The 20,233-nt window shown below is 38.7% G+C and overlaps 1 protein-coding gene across 26 annotated transcripts in view; it reads right to left on the bottom strand.

Annotated features, from left to right (window-relative positions):
• Nucleotides 1-20,233, bottom strand: part of USP32 (ubiquitin specific peptidase 32) — a 160,951-nt gene that overhangs the window by 89,260 nt on the left and 51,458 nt on the right. For 13 of the 26 annotated variants that reach the window (XM_036267903.1, XM_036267908.1, XM_036267907.1 and 10 more), the window contains 3 exons: nt 17,945-18,060; nt 17,235-17,394; nt 703-834 (listed from right to left, as the gene is read on the bottom strand). In XM_036267903.1, coding sequence (XP_036123796.1) covers nt 703-834; nt 17,235-17,394; nt 17,945-18,060 — 408 coding nt within the window. Of the gene's footprint in view, nt 1-702; nt 835-17,234; nt 17,395-17,944; nt 18,061-18,448; nt 18,553-20,233 lie in introns of those variants that run through there. The other 13 variants (XM_036267923.1, XM_036267915.1, XM_036267914.1 and 10 more) reach the window with 5 other exon arrangements.

Genomic DNA, 20,233 nt, shown 5'->3' with positions numbered 1-20,233 from the left:
TCCCATGCCCTCAATTTAAAGAGTAGAAAACTAAAACTCAGAAGGGGGTTGCCAAAAGAAAAGATTAAAAAGGTCAGTACAAGAAGCAGAACCCAAATATTCAGATTCCAAATATTTTTTTTTGTAATATCACCCACGATTACTCTTTGTATTTCTAATTTTTTTAAAAAGTAATGGCAATGAAACGTTTAGAGCTGGCACGGACCTCACAGATGGTCCAGTCCAGTGGTTTCTTAATTTTGGGGGAGTGGGAGTAGGGGAGAGGGTACAGCAGTGGAAACTTCTTATATAAAAGAAAAAAAGTAGAGGCACTCAAGTGAGGAAGAGATGGGGTTATGTGTAAAAACCCCGAGCTTGCCCATTCAGTGGCCACCATCCTAATGCCTGTACTAGCTGCTGTGGCACCTCATTGGAGTACAGCTTCAAAACCACTGACTTGGTCAAACTTATTTTATATATTAAGATATTCAGGTGAAGAACTAATTAAGCTAAACTAATTTATTCAAGGTCACATAGGTAGAACAGTATGCTCAAAACTACAATCTTAATTTCCATTTTAGTTTTTTTTCCACTAAACTCTACTATTTGCAAGAAACCTGTAACATTATGGCCTTTTAGAGTTAAAATGTATTGGTTAGAAATAAGTGATGGGCTCAGGTCAGTTTACCAAAAAACATTCATAGAAAATAGAATGATTCCTACCTTCACTTAGAGATGGACGAATAGGTGGTGAAACCAATGGGCCAAATGTCTCTAAATCAAATCGTCCAGTCCGGGATTGAGCCTTCAGCAACCAATAACGTTTCTCCAGATCAATGATGTCTGATTCTTCCACTAAGAGTCACATCAAACAAGATTATAAAACCTCTCAGCCTTCTCTTCTGGGCAGTTAGTTTATCTTAATAATATAACTTCCAATGATATATTTAATTTCCCAATTTAATTGCTAAAAATAAGCATTACTTAAAACAAAATTCTGAAACACAAATATATTATATCTAAAATGGCATAAAATAAAAAATTATTTTTGCAATTTCCCATTCAGTAGATTGCTTAAATCCAACATGTAGAACAGCTGAGATATTTCTTTTTGGCTGCCCACACCACTTTTATTGGTACTTATTTTTTATAATTTTCAATCCTATTTCAGGTTTAAAGATTCTACATACATATTCTCTCCTTGTTATACTGTAAACATTCTAAGAGCAGAATCCATGTCTGATTCATCCTGTCATTATGGTTACTACTTACAAACTCAACACTGATTAAGTAAATGAAAAAGGATATGATAAAAACATATCATAAGTAACAAATTCAATAAATATAGATGAGTTAGAGTAGGGTTTATGATGTGACAGGTAACAGGGACATCATGAAAACATAAACATTTTTCTTTCCTCAGTCATCAGAAGGTATATTTTTTAAAAACCATAGATAAGCTCTAACCATGGTTATATTTTATATGTGCTTTCCACCCCCCTTCAAGGTACTAAAGTATTTCTGATTAACTGGTGTTTACATAATACACCAAATTAGAACACAAGAATATCACACCAATTGCACCCCAAATTTTTTAACTTTGAAGACTAAGTTTATTAATCTCCTTAAAAAACACAATTTCTTTACTGAAGTACAAATGTGGAAAGACAAGTAGAACATATTTACAGAAAAAAAAAATGATCAGATTGGTCATAATTACCAATTAAAACCATGCTTTAGAGCTCCTTTTTAAATTCATGTGAACTGTTCACTTTTGGGTTACACACTGCAATTCATTATTTAAATATTTGCAAAAAACAAGCTATAGTAAATTATATGTATTATATTATTATTACTCAAACATTTTGAATGAATTGACAGCTGAACTTCTAAGAGGAAAAGCAGCTAACCTTATTTTCACTTAAAGAAGAAAGAGGTAATAAATAATTGTAGTAGTTGCTTTATTTGCAATTCATAAACCAATACCCAAAACTTATAGTTTATAAGCTAAATAGAAATTAATTTATTACCCACCTATAAGTATAATTTTTTCTGGTTCACAATAAAAGCATACAATATTCCCAACATTCTAAATAGTTCCTGGCCTGCACTTTGGACCATCCTAATCAAGTCCCACCTTACCAGAGGCTTCAGCTGAAGAAATAGCTCTTTAATGCTAGAATTTGATTCTAATTTTTAAATAAAGCCAGGCAAAATATCCAAGTGTTTTCTAACAGTCACACAGTTCTTCAACATTTTTGAGGAAGCAACCTTCTCAAAAGCAGTGACCTTCAGAGAGTACTTAAAATGGCTATAAGCCTTATACCATTTACAATCAGATTAAGAGGATAAGAAAGCAGGAACATGCAGATCTACTAGGGTTTATGATCTAAGAATCACTAAAGTACTTTTTTCTTATTCAAAGGTTTTAACATTGCAAACTGAAATGTGGCAAGGGAATACAATAATATACATATTTTTAGTTGAGATAATAAACAGCTAAAGTAGAGGCAATATAAATCTGAATTAGATATGAAAAGAAAAATAATCAAAATGAGTTATATGGCCCTAAATTAGCCAAAATCACTACATTAATTACCTCAGAATCCATATTCTATTACTAAAAGAAACCATCAGGTAAGCAGGCTTATTCACTCTTAGGATACATTTTAGGGAAACTCCAAAAACTCTTTCTTAGTATATAGCTAAATTCTATGAAAAATATAAAATCAACTTTAAAGAAAATTAACTCTCAGTTATTAAAACACAGTTCTTAAAAATCATAGTTACTCTATTATCTATTTCACTGTAGGTAAATGGCCTATCATTTAATGATCTTTCCTGGATCAAATGAAATTAATTATTGAAGAGAAATAAAAAATAATCATTTGTAAGTATCCCAAGGGAAAAAGAAGGAAATTGGAAAAGTGAACCTGCAAGATTCTCTGCAATCTGAAGAAGATGGCTCACCCACCACAACTGCCACATAACCAACTACTTTTATCTGCTACTCATAAAAGATTAAAGAATAAAATGACTGTGTGTCAATAAACTGTGTTCAAGTCCTAAAATGATAATAAGCATGCACTCCGGGATTCAAACATCATAACTTTGGCACCTATTAGTCATTTGATCTTGAGAAAGTTTCTTTAACTTATTGTCTTGGTTTACCTATTTTTAGAATGTAGAGTAAATGAACCTCAGAGATGGCACGAAGATTAAATGAGATAATGTACACAGAGTATAGTGCCTCCTCTAGAAAGTACCCAATCTGCATGTGGTAAATTGGAACAGTCCACAGAGCAAAGTATGGGGGGTGGGTATTCAGGAGCTATAGCAAAGATAATTTAATGTTCTGCAAATATATATTCATAAAAGCATATTAATATTATGTGCCCGACAAAAACTATAGATATGACTGCAAACAAAACAACTGTTTAGATTCTAGTATAAGTGAAAATTGGCCATTTTAATCTAATGTGGAAAGTACAATGAGAGAACAGACACAGAGTTTTCAGGGAGCACATAGGCAGCTAGGCCCTGGAGGTCTTGCAGAGGCAAAGAGCATGTATAAAAAGTCTGTAGTGACACCTGCCTGGGACTGTGTTGGGGATGCGCCAGGCTTGCAGGATGGAGTCCGGGGTGCAGCTTTCTGGGTGAAGTTCCTCGGAGGACAAGAGCCCACCTTCCGTGCACAGACGGCCATCCTCAGGGACAGTCCCAAAGCACAGCACCCCTAAGGAAGGCTTCCTTCATGGTCACAGCAGCCCCCTGGGCCGTGTCCCCTACCGCCAGGGAGGGGGCCCAGCTGAGGGGTCCCCACTGCCTGCCTGCTCTTCCTGGGACCTGCCATCCCCCGTCAGAAAGAGGCGGCTTTCCACCATCCGGGCCTCAGAGGAGCCCAGTGTGCAGCCAGGGTCTGACGCAGAGCCCTGGGCTCCTGGGGAAGAGCCACCTGCGCCAGCTGAGATCACCCAGCAGAAGCGGCGGCAGCTGCGGCAATTGCAAAGGCGCGGCAGGGAGAGTCCCCAGGGAGCTAGACAGGGAACAAGGGGTTGCCTAGGATCCCAAACACTGCTGGACAGAGGTCCTGAGACCTGAAGATGCTGGCGGCTGTGACAGAACGTGTGAGGCAGCGGGGAGGCCTGCCAGCTCCAGAGTATCGATAAGGCCACACAGCAGGACCTCACCGTGCAGGATGAGTGACCTTGAGGGACCAGGGAGCAGAGGTGTGAGGAGCCTGCTTTGGCCTGACTCTCATCCAGCTGCCCTGTTCATCTGTCCATTCCTCCATCCAGCTGCCCTATTCATCTGTCCATCCGTCTATCCAGTTGCCCTGTTCATCTGTCCATCCCTCCATCCAGCTGCCCTATTCGTCTGTCCATCCCTCCATCCAGCTGCTATTCGTCTGTCCATCCATCTTTCCAGCTGCCCTGTTCATCTGTCCATCCCTCCATCCAGCTGTCCTGTGCATCTGTCCATCCCTCCATCCAGCTGCCCTGTGCATCTGTCCATCCTTCCATCTAGCTGCCTGGAAGCCCCTCCCTCCTCAGGACTTGCTGCAGGCCAACCTTGCTGCCGGCCTCCCTCGTTGTGGGTGGGGTGGGGGACTGTTGATAAAGTTTGTTTTTTTTTTATCCTCACCTGAGGACATTTTTCTATTTTTTGTTCAGGTAGAGTGGGAGGGGGAGAGAGGAAGAGAGAGAGAAACATCGATGTGAAAGAAACACATCGAGTGGCTGCCACCTGCATGACCAACCAGGGCCGGGGACAAACTGCAACCGAGGTACATGCCCTTAGCGGGAACGAACCTGGGTCTCTCAGGACCGCAGGCCAACGCTCTAACCGCTGAGCCAAACCGGCCAGGGCGATAAAGTTTTTTTAAAAAGTCTGTAGGCAAGACAGGTAGTAACAGCACAGAAAAACAAAACAAAACAAAAAAACAACTGCTGTGTTCTGTTATAATTAAAAAACAAGAATAACTTATACAAGGACCAGTACTATGTACCCAAGATAACAGACAAAAAAGAACTTTACTTTTCAGGAAGTGACAAAAATAAAGTGTTAAAGATGACAGGCAGTTTGACCTAGAACTAGCAGGCAGTTTGGACAGAATGTAGGCATTTCAAAGGTTAGCATCTAAAGCAGTGGTTCTCAACCTTCCTAATGCCGTGATCCTTTAATACAGTTCCTCATGTTGTGGTGACCCCCAACCATAAAATTATTTTTGTTGCTACTTCATAACTGTAATTTTGCTGCTGTTATGTCTTAGGCAACTCCTATGAAAGGGTCGTTCGACCCCCAAAGGGGTTGCGACGCAAAGGTTGAGAACCGCTGATAAAGATGAGCCATCAAATTCAAGCAGAGAGCTGCCAGACTGAATTTGGCTAGGACTGTGCATGTTCAATAGTAGGGGATGGCCCGACCGGTGTGGCTCAGTGGTTGAGCATCGACCCATGCACCAAGAAGTCGCCAGTTTGATTCCTGGTCAGGGCACATGCCCAGGTTGTGAGCCCAATCCCCAGTGGTGGCATGCAGGAGGCAGCCGATCAATGTTCTCTCTCTTCAATGTTTCCATCTCTCTCTCCCTCTCCCTTCCTCTCTCCCTAAAGTCAATAAAGAAAAAAGAAATGTTTTTTTAATAGTAGGAGATGGATACACTGATCTAAACATGTAAAATGAGTTACATTTTGAGTTTATACTCTGTGTCTCCAAACTTCAACAACTATGTGGAGCTAAATGGATGGAGAAAGGTTATTTCAAAAAAAAGCCAAAAGACTAGGGTTTGGTCTTAGACTCGTCTCTCAGATATCAATAAAAGAGAATGTAATAACAACTGCACCAACCTACTTCAAACATTTAATTATATAGAACATGTTTATGCTCTCTCTATATGTTCTCTGACTCTGAACATCATCATCAAGACGTTCACCATCATCATAAACACTGTCTATGCCTCTCTCCACTACAAATGGCTTTAAAAATTAATTTGTCATCCGGCCAGTGTGGCTCAGTGGCTAAGCGTCCACCCATGCACCAAGAGGTCGCCAGTTCGATTCCAGGTCAGGACATATGCCCAGGTTGTGGGCCCAATTCCCAGTGGGGGGAATGCAGGAGGCAGCCTATCAATGTTCTCTCTCATCGATGTTTCTATTTCTCTCTCCCTCTCATTTCCTCTCTCTGTAAAAATCAATAAAGAGAAAAAAATAATTAAAATTTAAAAATGCTGAAAACCTATTAAAAAAAAAAAGTTAATTTGTCATTAAGAACATTATCTATACTTGACCACAAAAAAAATTTTTTTAAAGAGTTACTCCCCCCCCCCCCCTTTATTGATTGGAGAGAGAGAGGAAGTGAGAGGGGGGGAAAATAGAAACATCGATGAGAGAGAACATCGACTGGTCCCCTCCTGCATGACCCCCACTAGGGATCAGGCCCACAACCTGGGCATGTGGCCTGACCAAGAATCAAACCAGTGACCTCTTGGTGCATGGGAGGACGCTCAACCACTGACCACACCGGCCAGACAACAAAAAATTTTTTAGAAATCTAATCTTAAGTATTTAAATAGCAAACTATGATAGACAAATATAATAATCTTGATAAAAAGTTTGGTTATAATCTATTCAAGTGTAAACACTTGAACTTTGAGCTACAGTTCTAATTCAATTTCTTATTTATTTATTTATTTATTTATTTATTTATTTATATCCTCACCCGAGGACATTTTTTCATTTTTTGTTCAGATAGAGTGGGAGGGAGAGAGAGGAAGAGACAGAGAGAGAAACATCGTTGTGAAAGGGACACATCGAGTGGCTGCCACCCACACGACCCAACCAGGGCTGGAGACAAACTGCAACCAAAGTACATGCCCTTAGTGGGAATCGAACCCAGGTCTCTCCAGACCGCAGGCCAACGCTCTAACCGCTGAGCCAAACCGGCCAGGGCTAATTCAATTTCTTAAATTTAAATAAAGATAAGATAATAATAGTTTGAAATTTGCAGTTCTGAAAATATACTTGCCACGACAAAATCTAAATCTTGTATAAATCAAATCACTTAATTATTTGAACTCTGTATTGCTCTCCAGTTTTATTTGTGATTTACATAAAAGAGAATAAAATTTGAATAAATATGGCAGTATGTTCAACTTACTGTGATTTCATATTTCACTTTATAATTGTATGTGAAAAAGTAATTAAAGGCAACTTGCACTCTAACATAAATGTTATTTATAAGTGAAAAACTGTAATTCTTTTATGTTTCCTTGATACCTTGGCTCATTACACAAATTTAAGTAGAGTCACTGATGCTTTAAAATAAATGTTTACTTATAAATCAGTTAATAACATTTTCTATTTTTATTACAAGTTTTCACTTTCCTGACATATTATTTGAAAATTATAATGTAGCAAATATGCTTTGAATAGAAGAGCCTACAAAGATGCCAGTAGTAAATTGCTTAGACAGAAGCTGAGAAATAATAAATGAAAAATCAGTCATCAGAATGTAAACCTGCCCATGTCGGAATTTCTATAGGATATTTAGTAGTAATTCTGGTTTTGTGATAATCTCTCTAGTAAGGCCCACTGAAAAAGTAGCCATTTGCTAAAGCCAGTATCAACTTGAGTTTCTCTTGCACTAGTTTATTTTGGTTCTTTATTTTTACAAATTATTTTTTTAAATACTGGTAAGAAAAATTCTTTCCACAGATGTGGAGGAGTTCATTTTTGTACTGGTCTACAGCCCTCTATTAGAAAATTGCCTGCTCCCAAAACAATAACTCTCTAGAAACAGTAGGTAAAGCTCACTGACACTGTCAAGCCAAGTACATATGCACTCTCACTCACACAAGAGAAAGCATATTCTCACTGTAAAGCGCCTATTCTATACCAGGCACAGAGCTGAGTCCTTTAAAAGCAAAAAGTATCATCTCATGCCACCCCAAATATGCCATTTTGGCATAAGGATTATTTTGAGTTGAAGGCAATTGAGAGGAAGCAAATATAAGAAAAGCTCTCTGCTCTCCCCCTATTTCCTAACTTGTAAAGATGTCTTCCCTGCCCCTCTACCAGGAAGAACAGAAGTTAATCACCAGAGACAACTCTAGATCCTTACCATCAGAGGAATGAATCTACATAAACTTTATTGCCAGTCCTATCTGCTATTAATTTCTCCATATATCTGCCTTCCCACAATTTGCCATCCATAGAGTTCATAGACCTTTTCCCTTTGTCTAGTCGCTTCTCTACAAAATTATTGGGTCTCTTTTTTATATTAGTTTTTTAAATATATTTTTATTGATTTTTTTAGAGAGAGAGGAAGGGAGAGACAGATAGAAACATCCATGTGAGAGAGAAGCATCAATGCGAAAGAGAAACATCAAACGGCTGCCTCCTGCACGCCCCCTACTGGGGATCAAACGCACAACCCAGGTGCGTGCCTTGACTGGGAATGGAACCAGGACGTCTCAGTCCACGGGATGAAACTCAATCCACTGAGCCATACCTGCAGGGCTGTTTTTTTTGTGTGTTTTTTTTTTTTTTTTTTTTTTACTAGGATGATATTTAAGCTAAGGTTCTAACCACTCCTTTAAGTTACTCATCAACGAATGCTCCCATGCAGGATGTTAATAAACTCCCATTTTCCTCATATCTGTCTTTTATCAGTCTAACTTAAAGGGCTCCAGCCAATGAACCCAAGATGGATAGAGGAAAAAAACTTTCCTTCTCGGCACTCCTTACAACACACTTATGAGGTAAGCTGTATCATTTTCCCTGTTCTTCAGAGAAACAAAGAAGTTCAGAGAGATTAAATAAATTTCCCACAGCTACATGAACAATAAGTGGCAGGATCAGTTAATAATTGATTAAATATCCTATCAGTGTTTCTCAAAATGTAATACACAGTCCATGTCCATCAGATTGTCATGGACATCTAGGAAAGTACAGAGTTCTAGGGCCCACTGAATAAATGTCTTTGATAACAGAACCAGTAACCTGGACTTTTAATACACTCTCCAAATAATTCTAATGCTCAATAAAGGCTGGTAACTACCAATGTATAGTGGCCTGATAGTTGATTACTTTTTTCTTATTTGGGGGTATTTCTCTTACAAGAAAGAAGAATATGCCCAGGCTGGTTTTGCTCAGTGGTTAGAGCATGCTGGCCTGTGGACCAAAGAGTTGCGGGTTCGATTCGGTCAAGGGCATGAACCTCAGTTGCGGTTCAATCTTGGCCCTGGTTGGAGTAGTTCAGGAGGCAACCAATCGGTGTGCTCTCTCTCACATCAATGTTTCTCTCTCTTCCTCCCTCCCTCCCACTCTATCTGAAAATCAATGAAAAAATATCCTTGGGTGAGGATTAAAAAAAGAAACAAGAATATGACAAAATTCAACTAAGATGCCAATAATTTGAAATTTAAATATTTAAATTTAAAATTAAAAGCATATTATTTCTTCAAGCTTTTACCACACACTACTGACTTATTTCTATGGCCAAAATGTGCATTATGGGAGTAGATAAATTAATTAGATAATTCCCTTGTATTTAAAGAAAGCTGACCCTCCATGTACCTTAACTTAATGCTAATCAGTTTTCTGTATCTCACATCATCTATTTAACCAAATGTTTTAGAAGAAAAATCTTAGAACAGTTAACTTTATGACCTTGAGAAGTTCCTTAAATTTGTAAAATATCATAATTCATTTTCCCCCTAAAACATGATATGTCTTTATATAAACCCTCACATATTATGAAGTTGTTCAAATGTATTCAAATAAGATAATTTACCTTGGTACTTCTCTTTGGTATAGGTTTAGCCCTACAATGCTAAAACAACATATACCTCCTGCTCACTGCTGGGGAAATCAAATGTTTAAATCAGTATTTAGAATGTAGAATTTTAGTGACTGAAAATTTTTCAACACAGTTCAGTTCAATAACATGCATTCAGTCCACTGCACTAAGAAAAACTCCAAGATAAATAGGACATGAGCACTGTACTCAAGGGACTTATAACTTCAGAGGAGAAACAAAACCATGTCCAACAGACTCAAAGGTAAGGCAAAATGCATCTTAATTGCTTTAATTAAAATGTGTGCAGGGATGCAAATGAAATAGTAATTAATTCAAACTAAAGAAAAGTGGAGAAGGTATGGCATCTGAGTTGGGTTTTTATGACAAGTTACTATTTCAATTGTCAAGAGCTGAAAGATAAATGCATTTTTTAAAATTGATTTTAGAGAGAAAGGAAAGGATAGGGAGAGGGAAAGGGAGAGAAACATCAACCAGTTGTCTCCCACACGCACCTTGACTGGGGACTTAACCTGCAACCTAAGTATGTGCCCTGACCAGGAACTGAACCTGCCAACTTTCAGTGTACGGGATGTTGCTCCAACGAAGCTACAAAGGCCAGGGCTAGAATGCATTCTTAAATGAAGGAATATTAGAAGCAATGGTATATAGGGTAGCTATAAAAGTTCATGGTACAGCCCTGGCCAGTTTGGCTCAGTGGTTGGAGCATCGGCCTGTGGACCACAGAGTCCCGGTTTGGTTCCCGCTAGGGGCACGTACCAAAAAAATAAATAAATAAAAGTTCATGGTATAGTCATGAAACATTGACCAGTGCTCTGCAGTTGAAGCAGAGAACATATGTGAAGAGAAATCAGTATGGAAACTTAAGAATAGGAAACTAAGAGACTTTAGAGCCAACAAAGCTAAGGAATTTACACTCTGTTCTATAGAAAATGAAGAATCTTCAAAGGTTTCTGAGAAATGAAGAGTGATATTTTTTAAAATGTAAACTAAAAAAAAGTGTCCTGAATTCTTCCCTATTGTTAACATGTACCCAGGAAATAAGAAAAACTATTACAATAATGTCAGTAAGAAAGACTCAAGAAATATGACTGAGTTAAGATTGATAGGATCTAATATGAAGTTTAATAAGGAAAACTCAAAGGTAATCACCAAATAAATGACTGAAATTGCAAAAAATATTAATCAAGATAGGACGAAGACCATGTTTACTTTTATTACCTTTAGGTGGCTTAAAGCAAGGAAAGATGAATTTGGTTTTACCTATGAGATTAAGATGTTATAATATATATCCAAGAGGCATTCATTTAAATGAATACCCACTTTGCCCTGACCGGTTTGGTTCAGTGGTTATAGCATTGGCCTACGGACCAGAGAGTCCCAGGTTTCGTTCCCACTAAGGGCACGTACCTCAGTCGCAGTTTGTCCCCGGCCCCGGTTGGAGTCATGTGGGTGGCAACCACTCGATGTGTCTCTCTCACATTGATGTTTCTCTCTCTCTCTTCCTCACTTTCTTCCTCCCACTCTGTCTGAAGATAAATGCAAAAATGTCCTTGGGTGAGGATAAAAAATAAATAAATGAATGAATAAATACACAATTTGAGAGATACCTCAAGAACAAAATATTTCATTTAGGAATCGTCTGCAAAGATATGATAGGTGAAGCAACAGAAATGGTTGTAATTAAGTAAAGCATGCACGTCATCCAATAATAAAATAGAGTTAAAGGAGAAAGAACTCACATTTTAAAGGTAGACAGAAAAAGGAGAGCAGTAAAGAACATGCTCAGGTTGTGGGCTCGATCCCCAGTAGGAGGCATGTAAGAGGCAGCCAATAGCTGTTTCTCTCATCAGTGTTTCTATCTCTCTCTCCCTTTCCCTTTTTCTCTCTCTAAAAATCAATAAAAACATTAAAAAAAACAATCTAGGAAACTACATACAATGTTTCAAAAGCAAAAGGGGAAGAGAATTTCAAGAAAACTTAATGGTTAATAGTGCTAAAATGCTGCAGAGATAGTAGGAGTACAGTGACCCTAAGCAGAAACCAGTCAGTTTAGAAATTAGGTTATTACTGCAGGTAAAACAATGCATCCACATTAATATTTGTTTTAAATAATTCAAGATAAAAAAAGTTTTAAAGGTTCTTTTTGTTGTTATTAATCCTCACCCAAAGCTATTTTTCCATTGATTTTTTTTTTAGATAGAGTAGAAGGAAGGGAGAGGGAGAGAGAGAAATTGGCTGCCTCTTGCATGATCCCGACTGGGGCCAGGGATCGAACCGCAACCCAGGCATGTGCACTTGACTGGGAATCAAACCCATGACCATTCAGTCTTTGGGATGGCACTCTAACCACTGAGCCAAACAGGTTAGGGCTTAAAGGTTCTTTATTGATTTTTAGAGAGAGAGTAATGGAGAGGGACAGAGACAGAAACATCGATGTGAGAAACACTGATCGACTGCCCCCTGTTCCTCTCCCTACGGGCATGTGCCCTGACTGGGAATTGAACTGGCAATTCAATGGGATGGCGCCCAATCAATTGAGCCACAACGTCCAAATAAATTAAAGATAAATATTTTAATAAGGCAAAGGCATTGAAACTTTTAGATACTATTAAAAATCCAAAAATCTTCTTGCCCAGCCAGTGTGGCTCAGTGGATTGAGCGTCGTCCCATGGACTGAGAGGTCCTGGTTCAATTCCAGGTCAGAGCACATGCCTGGGTTTCAGGTTCGATCCTCAGTAGGGGGAGTGCAGAAGGCAGCCGATAGATGTTTCTATCTCTCTCCCTTCCACTCTCTCTAAAAACTCAATAAAAACATTTAAAAAATAAAATAAAAATCCAAAAATCTTCTCAATTGAAAAAATTAAATAGAAATTTTCAAATAGAAATAGAACCAGATAATGGGATAACATCATGAAACTTATTTTGACTGATTAAATTTAAATAAGTCTGTAATTTTTAATATAGTGCTTTAAAAAACAACCAAAGCCAACATTTGCATTTGCAAAGTATGTAAGAACTAAGTTAACTTTAAGGAAATGACAAAGACTGTCTTTCTTGACCAAATTTTAGTCCTGCTCCTCTGAGTCCTCTTTTCAACAAGGCCTTGAACCTCTCCATCTTGTCTTTGGCCTGCGTAACTCACTTTTAGCAAAGAATCCTGCTAAGTCATCCTCCTAACCTTGATATCTGATCAAGTTCCTCATACCCCATTTTTTTTTTTTTTTTTTTTTTTTATCCTCACCCGAGGACATTTTTCCATTTTTTGTTCAGATACAGTGGGAGGGAGAGAGAGGAAGAGAGAGAGAGAAACATCGACGTGAAGGGACACATCGAGTGGCTGCCACCCACACAACCAACAAGGGCCGGGGACAAACTGCAACCGAGGCACGTGCCCTTAGCGGGAACCGAACCCGGGTCTCTCTGGACCGCAGGCCGGCGCTCCAACCGCTGAGCCAAACCGGCCAGGGCCTCGTACCCCATCTTTGATGAATAACACCTTGGCCTACCTTTAGAAGAAATACCCCTATCCTTGAAGTCCTCTTAGTAATTTTCCCTCTCTTCACCCCCCACCCTGCTCCTTGGGTATAAAGACCCAATTGCCCCTGTTGTATTTAAAGTTAGGACCAATCTCTCTTCCCTATTATAACTCACTACCACAAAGTCTTTTTTCGTATAATTTGCTAAAGAGGAAATTATTGTTCTCTACATTTGTTTTTTTTTTGCGGGGGGGAGGGGGCGGGAATATCCCATGATAATAAGACATACTTGTTTCCAATAAAGAAGAAATGAAATGGGTTGGAGCAGAAGAAAAGGTTCATGAATCTCATCTTAGCTAGGGCAGACTTGGAGCCAGTGGACTTTGTGTGGCATGTGGGCGGGCAGTTCATGTAAAATGAGCAGCTGACCCTGGCCGGTTTGGCTCAGCGGTTAGAGCATTGGCCTGAACCAAAGAGTCATGGGTTCAATTCCAGTCAAGGGCACGTACCTCAGTTGCCGTTCGGTCCTGGCCCTGGTCAGGATCATGCGGGAGGCAACTGATTGATGTGTCTCTCTCACACTGATGTTTTTCTGTCTTTCTTTCTCTCTCTCTTTCCCTCCCACTCTATCTGAAGATAAATGGAAAAAAATTAACTGGAGGTAGGGGCATGGAGACATTAGGAACCTGAAGAATAGAAGGAGACATTAAGCCTGGACAATCTGGTCTACTGATTTCTGGGATATGTTGAGGTCCTTAACATGGTGAATCAGACACTCTACTTCATTCACTTTGTAGGTCTCCAATTCTAACTCCTTGGCTAATCTTAAGATATGATTCTGGGTTGGCTTAACATAGGAGCCTCCAAGGTCCACATATTTAACTATCTGGTTCCTAACAGTGTTAAGTGCTGCCTCCCACGGTCCCGGGCTTCCAGAACAACCACATTCAGGCCAGTATAATGCAGATGTTTGGCTGCTGCCATCCTTGTTTTGTTTCCTGCTTTATCTCTAACACCTGTAGACATCTTCAATAAATATTTGTTGCTGTACTGGGAGAGGCCAATTCTATCCCATTGAAAGGAGGTATAATTCAGACCTAAGGATCCTGTGATCTTTGACAAATACTTCCTGTATGTAGCTGTACCTCCCTCTGCTCGATGTGCCGCAAAGTCTTAAATAAAGTCTTCCTTACCATCTTAGCAAGTGTCAGAATAACTTTTTTTTAACACAAATCATTCAGGGAAGCAGTCACACTCTTAACCAATATCAACAGAAAAATAATTCACCATATAATCACAAATGAAAGCAAAAATTCAGCAGAATATTCCTAAGACTGACAATTTAAATATTAATGTAAGTTAGAGTTTATAGTAGTATAAAAAGATTCCCCAATTTTTATATGCAAAACAAGTTTTTTGAAAGGCTCTCCTTTCAAAAATAAAGAAAGGGCACTGAATAGTAGAATCAAGTTCATTGCCTACTCAGCCCAAAATTTATCAATCAGAACTTCTGGTAACAATGGAATGAAATGAATGGAAAAGTAGCTGGTGTGTAATTAGTAGCCAAATTATAAGTTACATAAAGCAATATATACAAATAGTACTTGACACCCAAAGTCCTCTATTCAGTTAACAAATATGTATTTAAGGTGTGGCACAGAAGATAAGGAAAGAATAATAAAGACTATCTATGATTTAAGAGAGATAACATGTATAAATAAATAGAATGCTATAATTATAACGCAAGAATGAAAGTGGTAAGTTCATTCAAGAAGGGTATACTCTCCCTTCCTCTCTCTCTAAAAATCAATAATCCCTGGTCTGTGTGGCTCAGTTGGTTGGGAATAGTCTTGTGCACCAAAAAGGTGCCAGTCCCATTCCCAGTCAGGGCACATGCCCAGGTTTCAGGCTCCATCCCTGGTGGGAGAGGTGCAGGAGGCAGCCAAACGATGTTTCTCTCACATCAATGTTTCTGTCTTTTTCCTTCTCCCTTCCCCTCCCTCTAAAAATCATTTTAAAAATCTTAAACCAAAAAAAAAGGTTACAAAAAAGGTGTTAAGAGAATTCAGAGGAAAGAGAGTTGATTTCTCATAGAAAGACAATAAAAGGTTTCATGAAAACACAGGAGCATGTGATTTAAGTCTTCAAAGATTACTATTCACTTACAAGGAGAAGGAAAGCAAAAGATATTCCAGCATTAAGAAGTAACATAAGAAAAAGCCCAGTGTAGGTAACTTTTATATAACCACAGGGAAGAAGAATAGTAGATGTTAACACTTAGGCCTGTTTGGTGGTGGACTGAACAGTGTTCCTCAAAATTTCATGATCACCTGGAACCTCAGAATGTGACCTTATTAGGAAATAGTAGAGTCTATGAAGATGTAATAAATTAAGGATCTTGAGGTAAAACCATCCTAGATTGAAGTTGGGTCCCAAATCTAATGACTGCTGACCTTGTAAGAAGAGGAAAGGGCCCAGCTGGTATGGCTCGGTGGATCGATCATTGTCCCATGGACCGAAAGGTCCTAGTTCAATTCCCGGTCAGGACACATGCCTGGGTTGTGGGCTCAATTCCCAGTAGGGAGCATGCAGGAGGCAGCTGATGAATGTTTCTATCTCTCTCTCTCTTCCCCTCTTTCTCAAAAAAATCAAGAAAAACATATTTAAAAAAGAAGAAGAGGAAAGGACACAGAAAGACACACAAACAGAGAAGGTGGCCACGTGAAGATGGAGGCAGAGACTGGAGTTATGCTGCCACAAGCCAAGCAAAGCCTGTAGTCACCAGAAGCTGGGAGAGGCAAGGAAGGATTCCCTAGGTCTTTTAGAAGGAACATGGCTCTCTGCTAACACCTTGATTTCAGCTTCCAGTACTATAAGAGAATAAATTTGTTGTTTCAGTTTATGAACTGTGATCATTTGTTACAGTAACCCCAGGAAACTAATGCAGGTTGGCTAAAGACAATTAGTAGAAGGCCACTGTGAAATCATTAAAAATTGGTCTCTGCCACTGGTTTCTGCTAATTAGAAGTTTTTAACCAAACTTGTAATTTCCTGAGTGACACAGGAGTTTCTGACACAAGCTCTTACATTTCTTGGAATTTTGAGGGTAATAGGAGTCTTTTGTTTTAAGGCATGAGATGACTCTTGGTGGGGCTCCTGGATGAGGAATGATTACCAGAAAGACCAAGCCATAATTAGAAACTTGTAACTTTCAGTACCACTCTCCAATCTCTGAAGAAGGAAAAGGAGCTGGAAATTTAGTTAATAATTCATCATGCCTAAGTGATGAAGCCTCCATAAAAATTCCTAAAGTATGGTGTTCAGAGAACTTCAAGACTGATGAACATATCCACATGCCAGCAGGATTGGCATATCCCAGCTCCACAGGGACAGAAGCTCCCATCCAGATCTTGCCCTAGGTATCTCTTCATCTGGCTATTCATTTGTATTCTTTAATATATTCTGTATTATATAATAAATCTGTAAACATAACTATTTCCCTGAGTTCTGTGAGCTATTCCAGCAAATTATCAAACCCCAAGGAGGGACTCATAGAAACCTCTAATTTACAGTGGATTGGTCAGAAGCATGGTGACAACCTGAACTTAAGATTGGGGAACAGAGGGAGAATCTTGTGGGACTAAGCCCTAAACCAGTGGGGTCTATGCTGACCCTAAGTAGATAGTGTCAGAATTGAAATGAATTGTAGGACACCCAGTTGGTGTCTGCAGAGCATTGGAGAATTGCTTGGTGTCAGAAAAAAAACCCACACATTTGGAGTATGAAGTATTAGTGAGTAGAAAAAAAAGAGAGTTTTCCTTTTCAGCCAAGCATTTAATTTTATTACATTTTAGGAGAAAAAACTACTGATAATACATTTCTTCTTTATAGGCATATTCTCATATTACCAGGCAATCCTATTAAAAAGTGAACAGAAAACAATGAAACGTCATTACTTACAATGTGTGACTCCAGCCAGAGTTTGGTAAAAAGTGGGAGTATCACTATCATCAGTGAGGGTGACATATACACCTCCAGACAACAGCCAACGAGAGAAGGTAAAAGCATCTTTGTTTAGAAGAAGCCAATTTCTAAACTTGTCATAGTTTACCTTTTCACCCTATAATTAAAACAAGAAAATATAGTTTAGTCAAAATTTAAGGTATCTTACTTGGAACATGCACAACTTGAAATCTGAAGTTAGTTGACATTTACCTACAAAGGAAGAATTAACTAAACACCATATGCTGTAATCTTGGAAATCAAGCTGTTTTAAAAAAATAATTGTACTTCAGAACTTTCATTTGCTCGAAATCTATATGCAAATTGCAACTTATTTCTTCAATTCATTAAAGCAGTGCACTGCTAATAAGAAGCCACACTTTATTTGCTAAGGTATATCCTGAAACCAGTAAACTGCATTTCTTTTAATATTTAATAAATCCAATTTTCACTTGCCTTATCCCTCTTCTTTAGCACCTCAATCTGTCAAAATTAGCATATTTTAATTAAATATGTATAAAATTTAAGTGCTCTTTTAAATTTCATTGGCAAATTAAAAACTATTCCAGAGTCCTAAACCAGAAAGCACCAATGAAAACATGTATTCACAAGTCAACTAGAATAAAAAAAAGAAACAAGATTTCTATTTCTTTGCATTCTTTCCTTGCCTTGCTAAATCTCTGGAGAAAAATTGTATCCAGGATGAGAAAGGACATCACATGGCTATGCAAGTCAATCTCTTTGGAAGACAATAGGACATAGGTTGAGTGAGGGCCAGATGTTGCTATGAGAAAAAGGGAACACAATCAGGAATGACATTCAGGAGCCTAGCAGGTCTAATGCTGCTAGAGATATTAAGGGATACAAATAACTTATAACCTAAAAGAGATATAGTGGAAATATAGTCTACATTGTTTAGTAATATCCTACCAAGTACAGCAACATGCTTAGTCTAGTAGTTTCTAAACATTTAACAGTGCAAGCCAAACACTCAAGATAGCAATGACAGTCTTGTTTTTCTGAATGGAAGAATAAAACATTCAGACTTCCTACATGTGAAGACATTGCTAAGTGTTTAGAAATTAGGGAATCATAACCATATTTTTCTTCTCTATACCATATTTAGTCTAGAAAGAGTATTAGCAATATAAATTCCATAAGCTAATGCTTACTTTTACACAGGTTAACATCTCTGACATTGGAATAAGTCATAAAATCATAGTATCCTTCAATTACAATGGGCAGCTCAGATGTTATAAGATGCACCTTGTGTACCCTAAGAAAGAGAAAAGCTGCCAACTATAATAGGCACTTCTACCATCTTTACATATAATTAATTATTACTGAGTATTTATAATACTCTGAGTACCATTTTAAACATGTTCATATTAATTTAATATTTAAAGCAACCTTCAATAGGAAATACAATTATCATCCCCATTTTGCACATGAGAAAACTGAGGCACCAAAAAGTTATGTAATCTGCCCAAGGTTATACCGTGGCACAGACGGGACTGAACCCAGGTAGTCCAGGCTCCAAAGTTTCCATGTCTAAGCTATATACCACACTGCCTGGACTTAGTGAAATACAAAGTAACCTCTGAAATCCACCTCCCCATTGGGATCAATCCACATAACTTAACTGGAGCACCAAAATCCCATCTGTCAAACCTAAGTTTTTATGTTTTTGAGCCATTTATCTGTTGTAAAAGGAAGCAAAAGGAAAGTCTCCGTTTATAAATCATCATAATAGTGGTCTAGAAAAAAAATTCCAACACTATAAAAGGCAATTAAAAATAAACGGAGCCCTGGCCAGTGTTGCTCAGTGGTTAGAGAGTCGACCTTTGTACCACAGGATCAAAGGATCAATTCCTGGTCAAGAGCACATACCTGGGTTGCAAGCTCCATCTCCAAATTGGTCGAGGTTTGTGATGGAGGCAACTAATCAATGTGTCTCTCTCACATTGATGTTTCTCTCTCTTTCTCCCTTTCTCCCTTCCACTCTCTCTAAAAATCAATGGAAAAATTACCCTCGGGTGAGGATTAACTATGACAATAATAAAACAGAACCTGAAACTGATACATCTTTAAAGAACAATATAGCCCTGGCCAGTTTGGCTCAGCGGCTAGAGCGTCGGCCTGCGGTCCAGAGAGACCCGGGTTTGGTTCCTGCTAAGGGCACATACCTTGGTTGCAGTTTGTCCCCGGCCCTGGTTGGGTCGTGTGGGTGGCAACCACTCAATGTATCTCTTTCACGTCGATGTTTCTCTCTCTCTCCCTCCCATTCTATCTGAACAAAAAATGGAAAAATGTCTTCGGGTGAGGATAATAAAAAAAGAACAATATAAAATATGAATTTTGACTTCAAAAATCAACTACCAAAAACTATTCAGTAAGAAAAAAACAACACAACTCCTATCTCCTATGTGGATTTGCTTTATAACATTATCTGTCAAGACTAATAAAGCCAAGACAAAAAAAGCAGAGACCCAATTCACCTCACTCAAATCTAGGTGCTAGGTCCATATCTATTAGCTAAAGTGCTTCTTTTTATAGTTTTGGGTTTTGTTATTTTTTAGGAGTGCAAGAACATACAAAACACTGTTGTGGCCCTGGCCAGTATGGCCCAGCAGTTAGAGCATCGGCCCACAGACCAGAGGGTCCTGGGTTTGGTTACCGCCAAAAGCATGTACCTCAGTTGCCCTTTCTGCCCGGCCCCAGTTGACATCGTGTGGGTGGCAATCAGTCGATATCTCTCTCTCACATCAATGTTTCCCTCTCTTTCTCTCTCTCTCTCTATCTCTCTCTCTCTCTCTTTCTCCCTTCTTCCCTCCCACTCTATCTCTAGATAAATGCAAAAAAAAAAATTGTTATGGAAGGGCCAAATAAGCCTATTATAAGTAAACTGATATTGAAACATGATAATTTGAAAAGCTAGGGTCTTGGATACAATCATC

The sequence above is a fragment of the Molossus molossus genome, unplaced genomic scaffold (genome assembly GCF_014108415.1).
Source record: "Molossus molossus isolate mMolMol1 unplaced genomic scaffold, mMolMol1.p scaffold_m16_p_19, whole genome shotgun sequence".
Lineage (NCBI taxonomy): Eukaryota > Metazoa > Chordata > Mammalia > Chiroptera > Molossidae > Molossus > Molossus molossus.
This window is presented reverse-complemented; position numbering and strand designations above follow the sequence as displayed.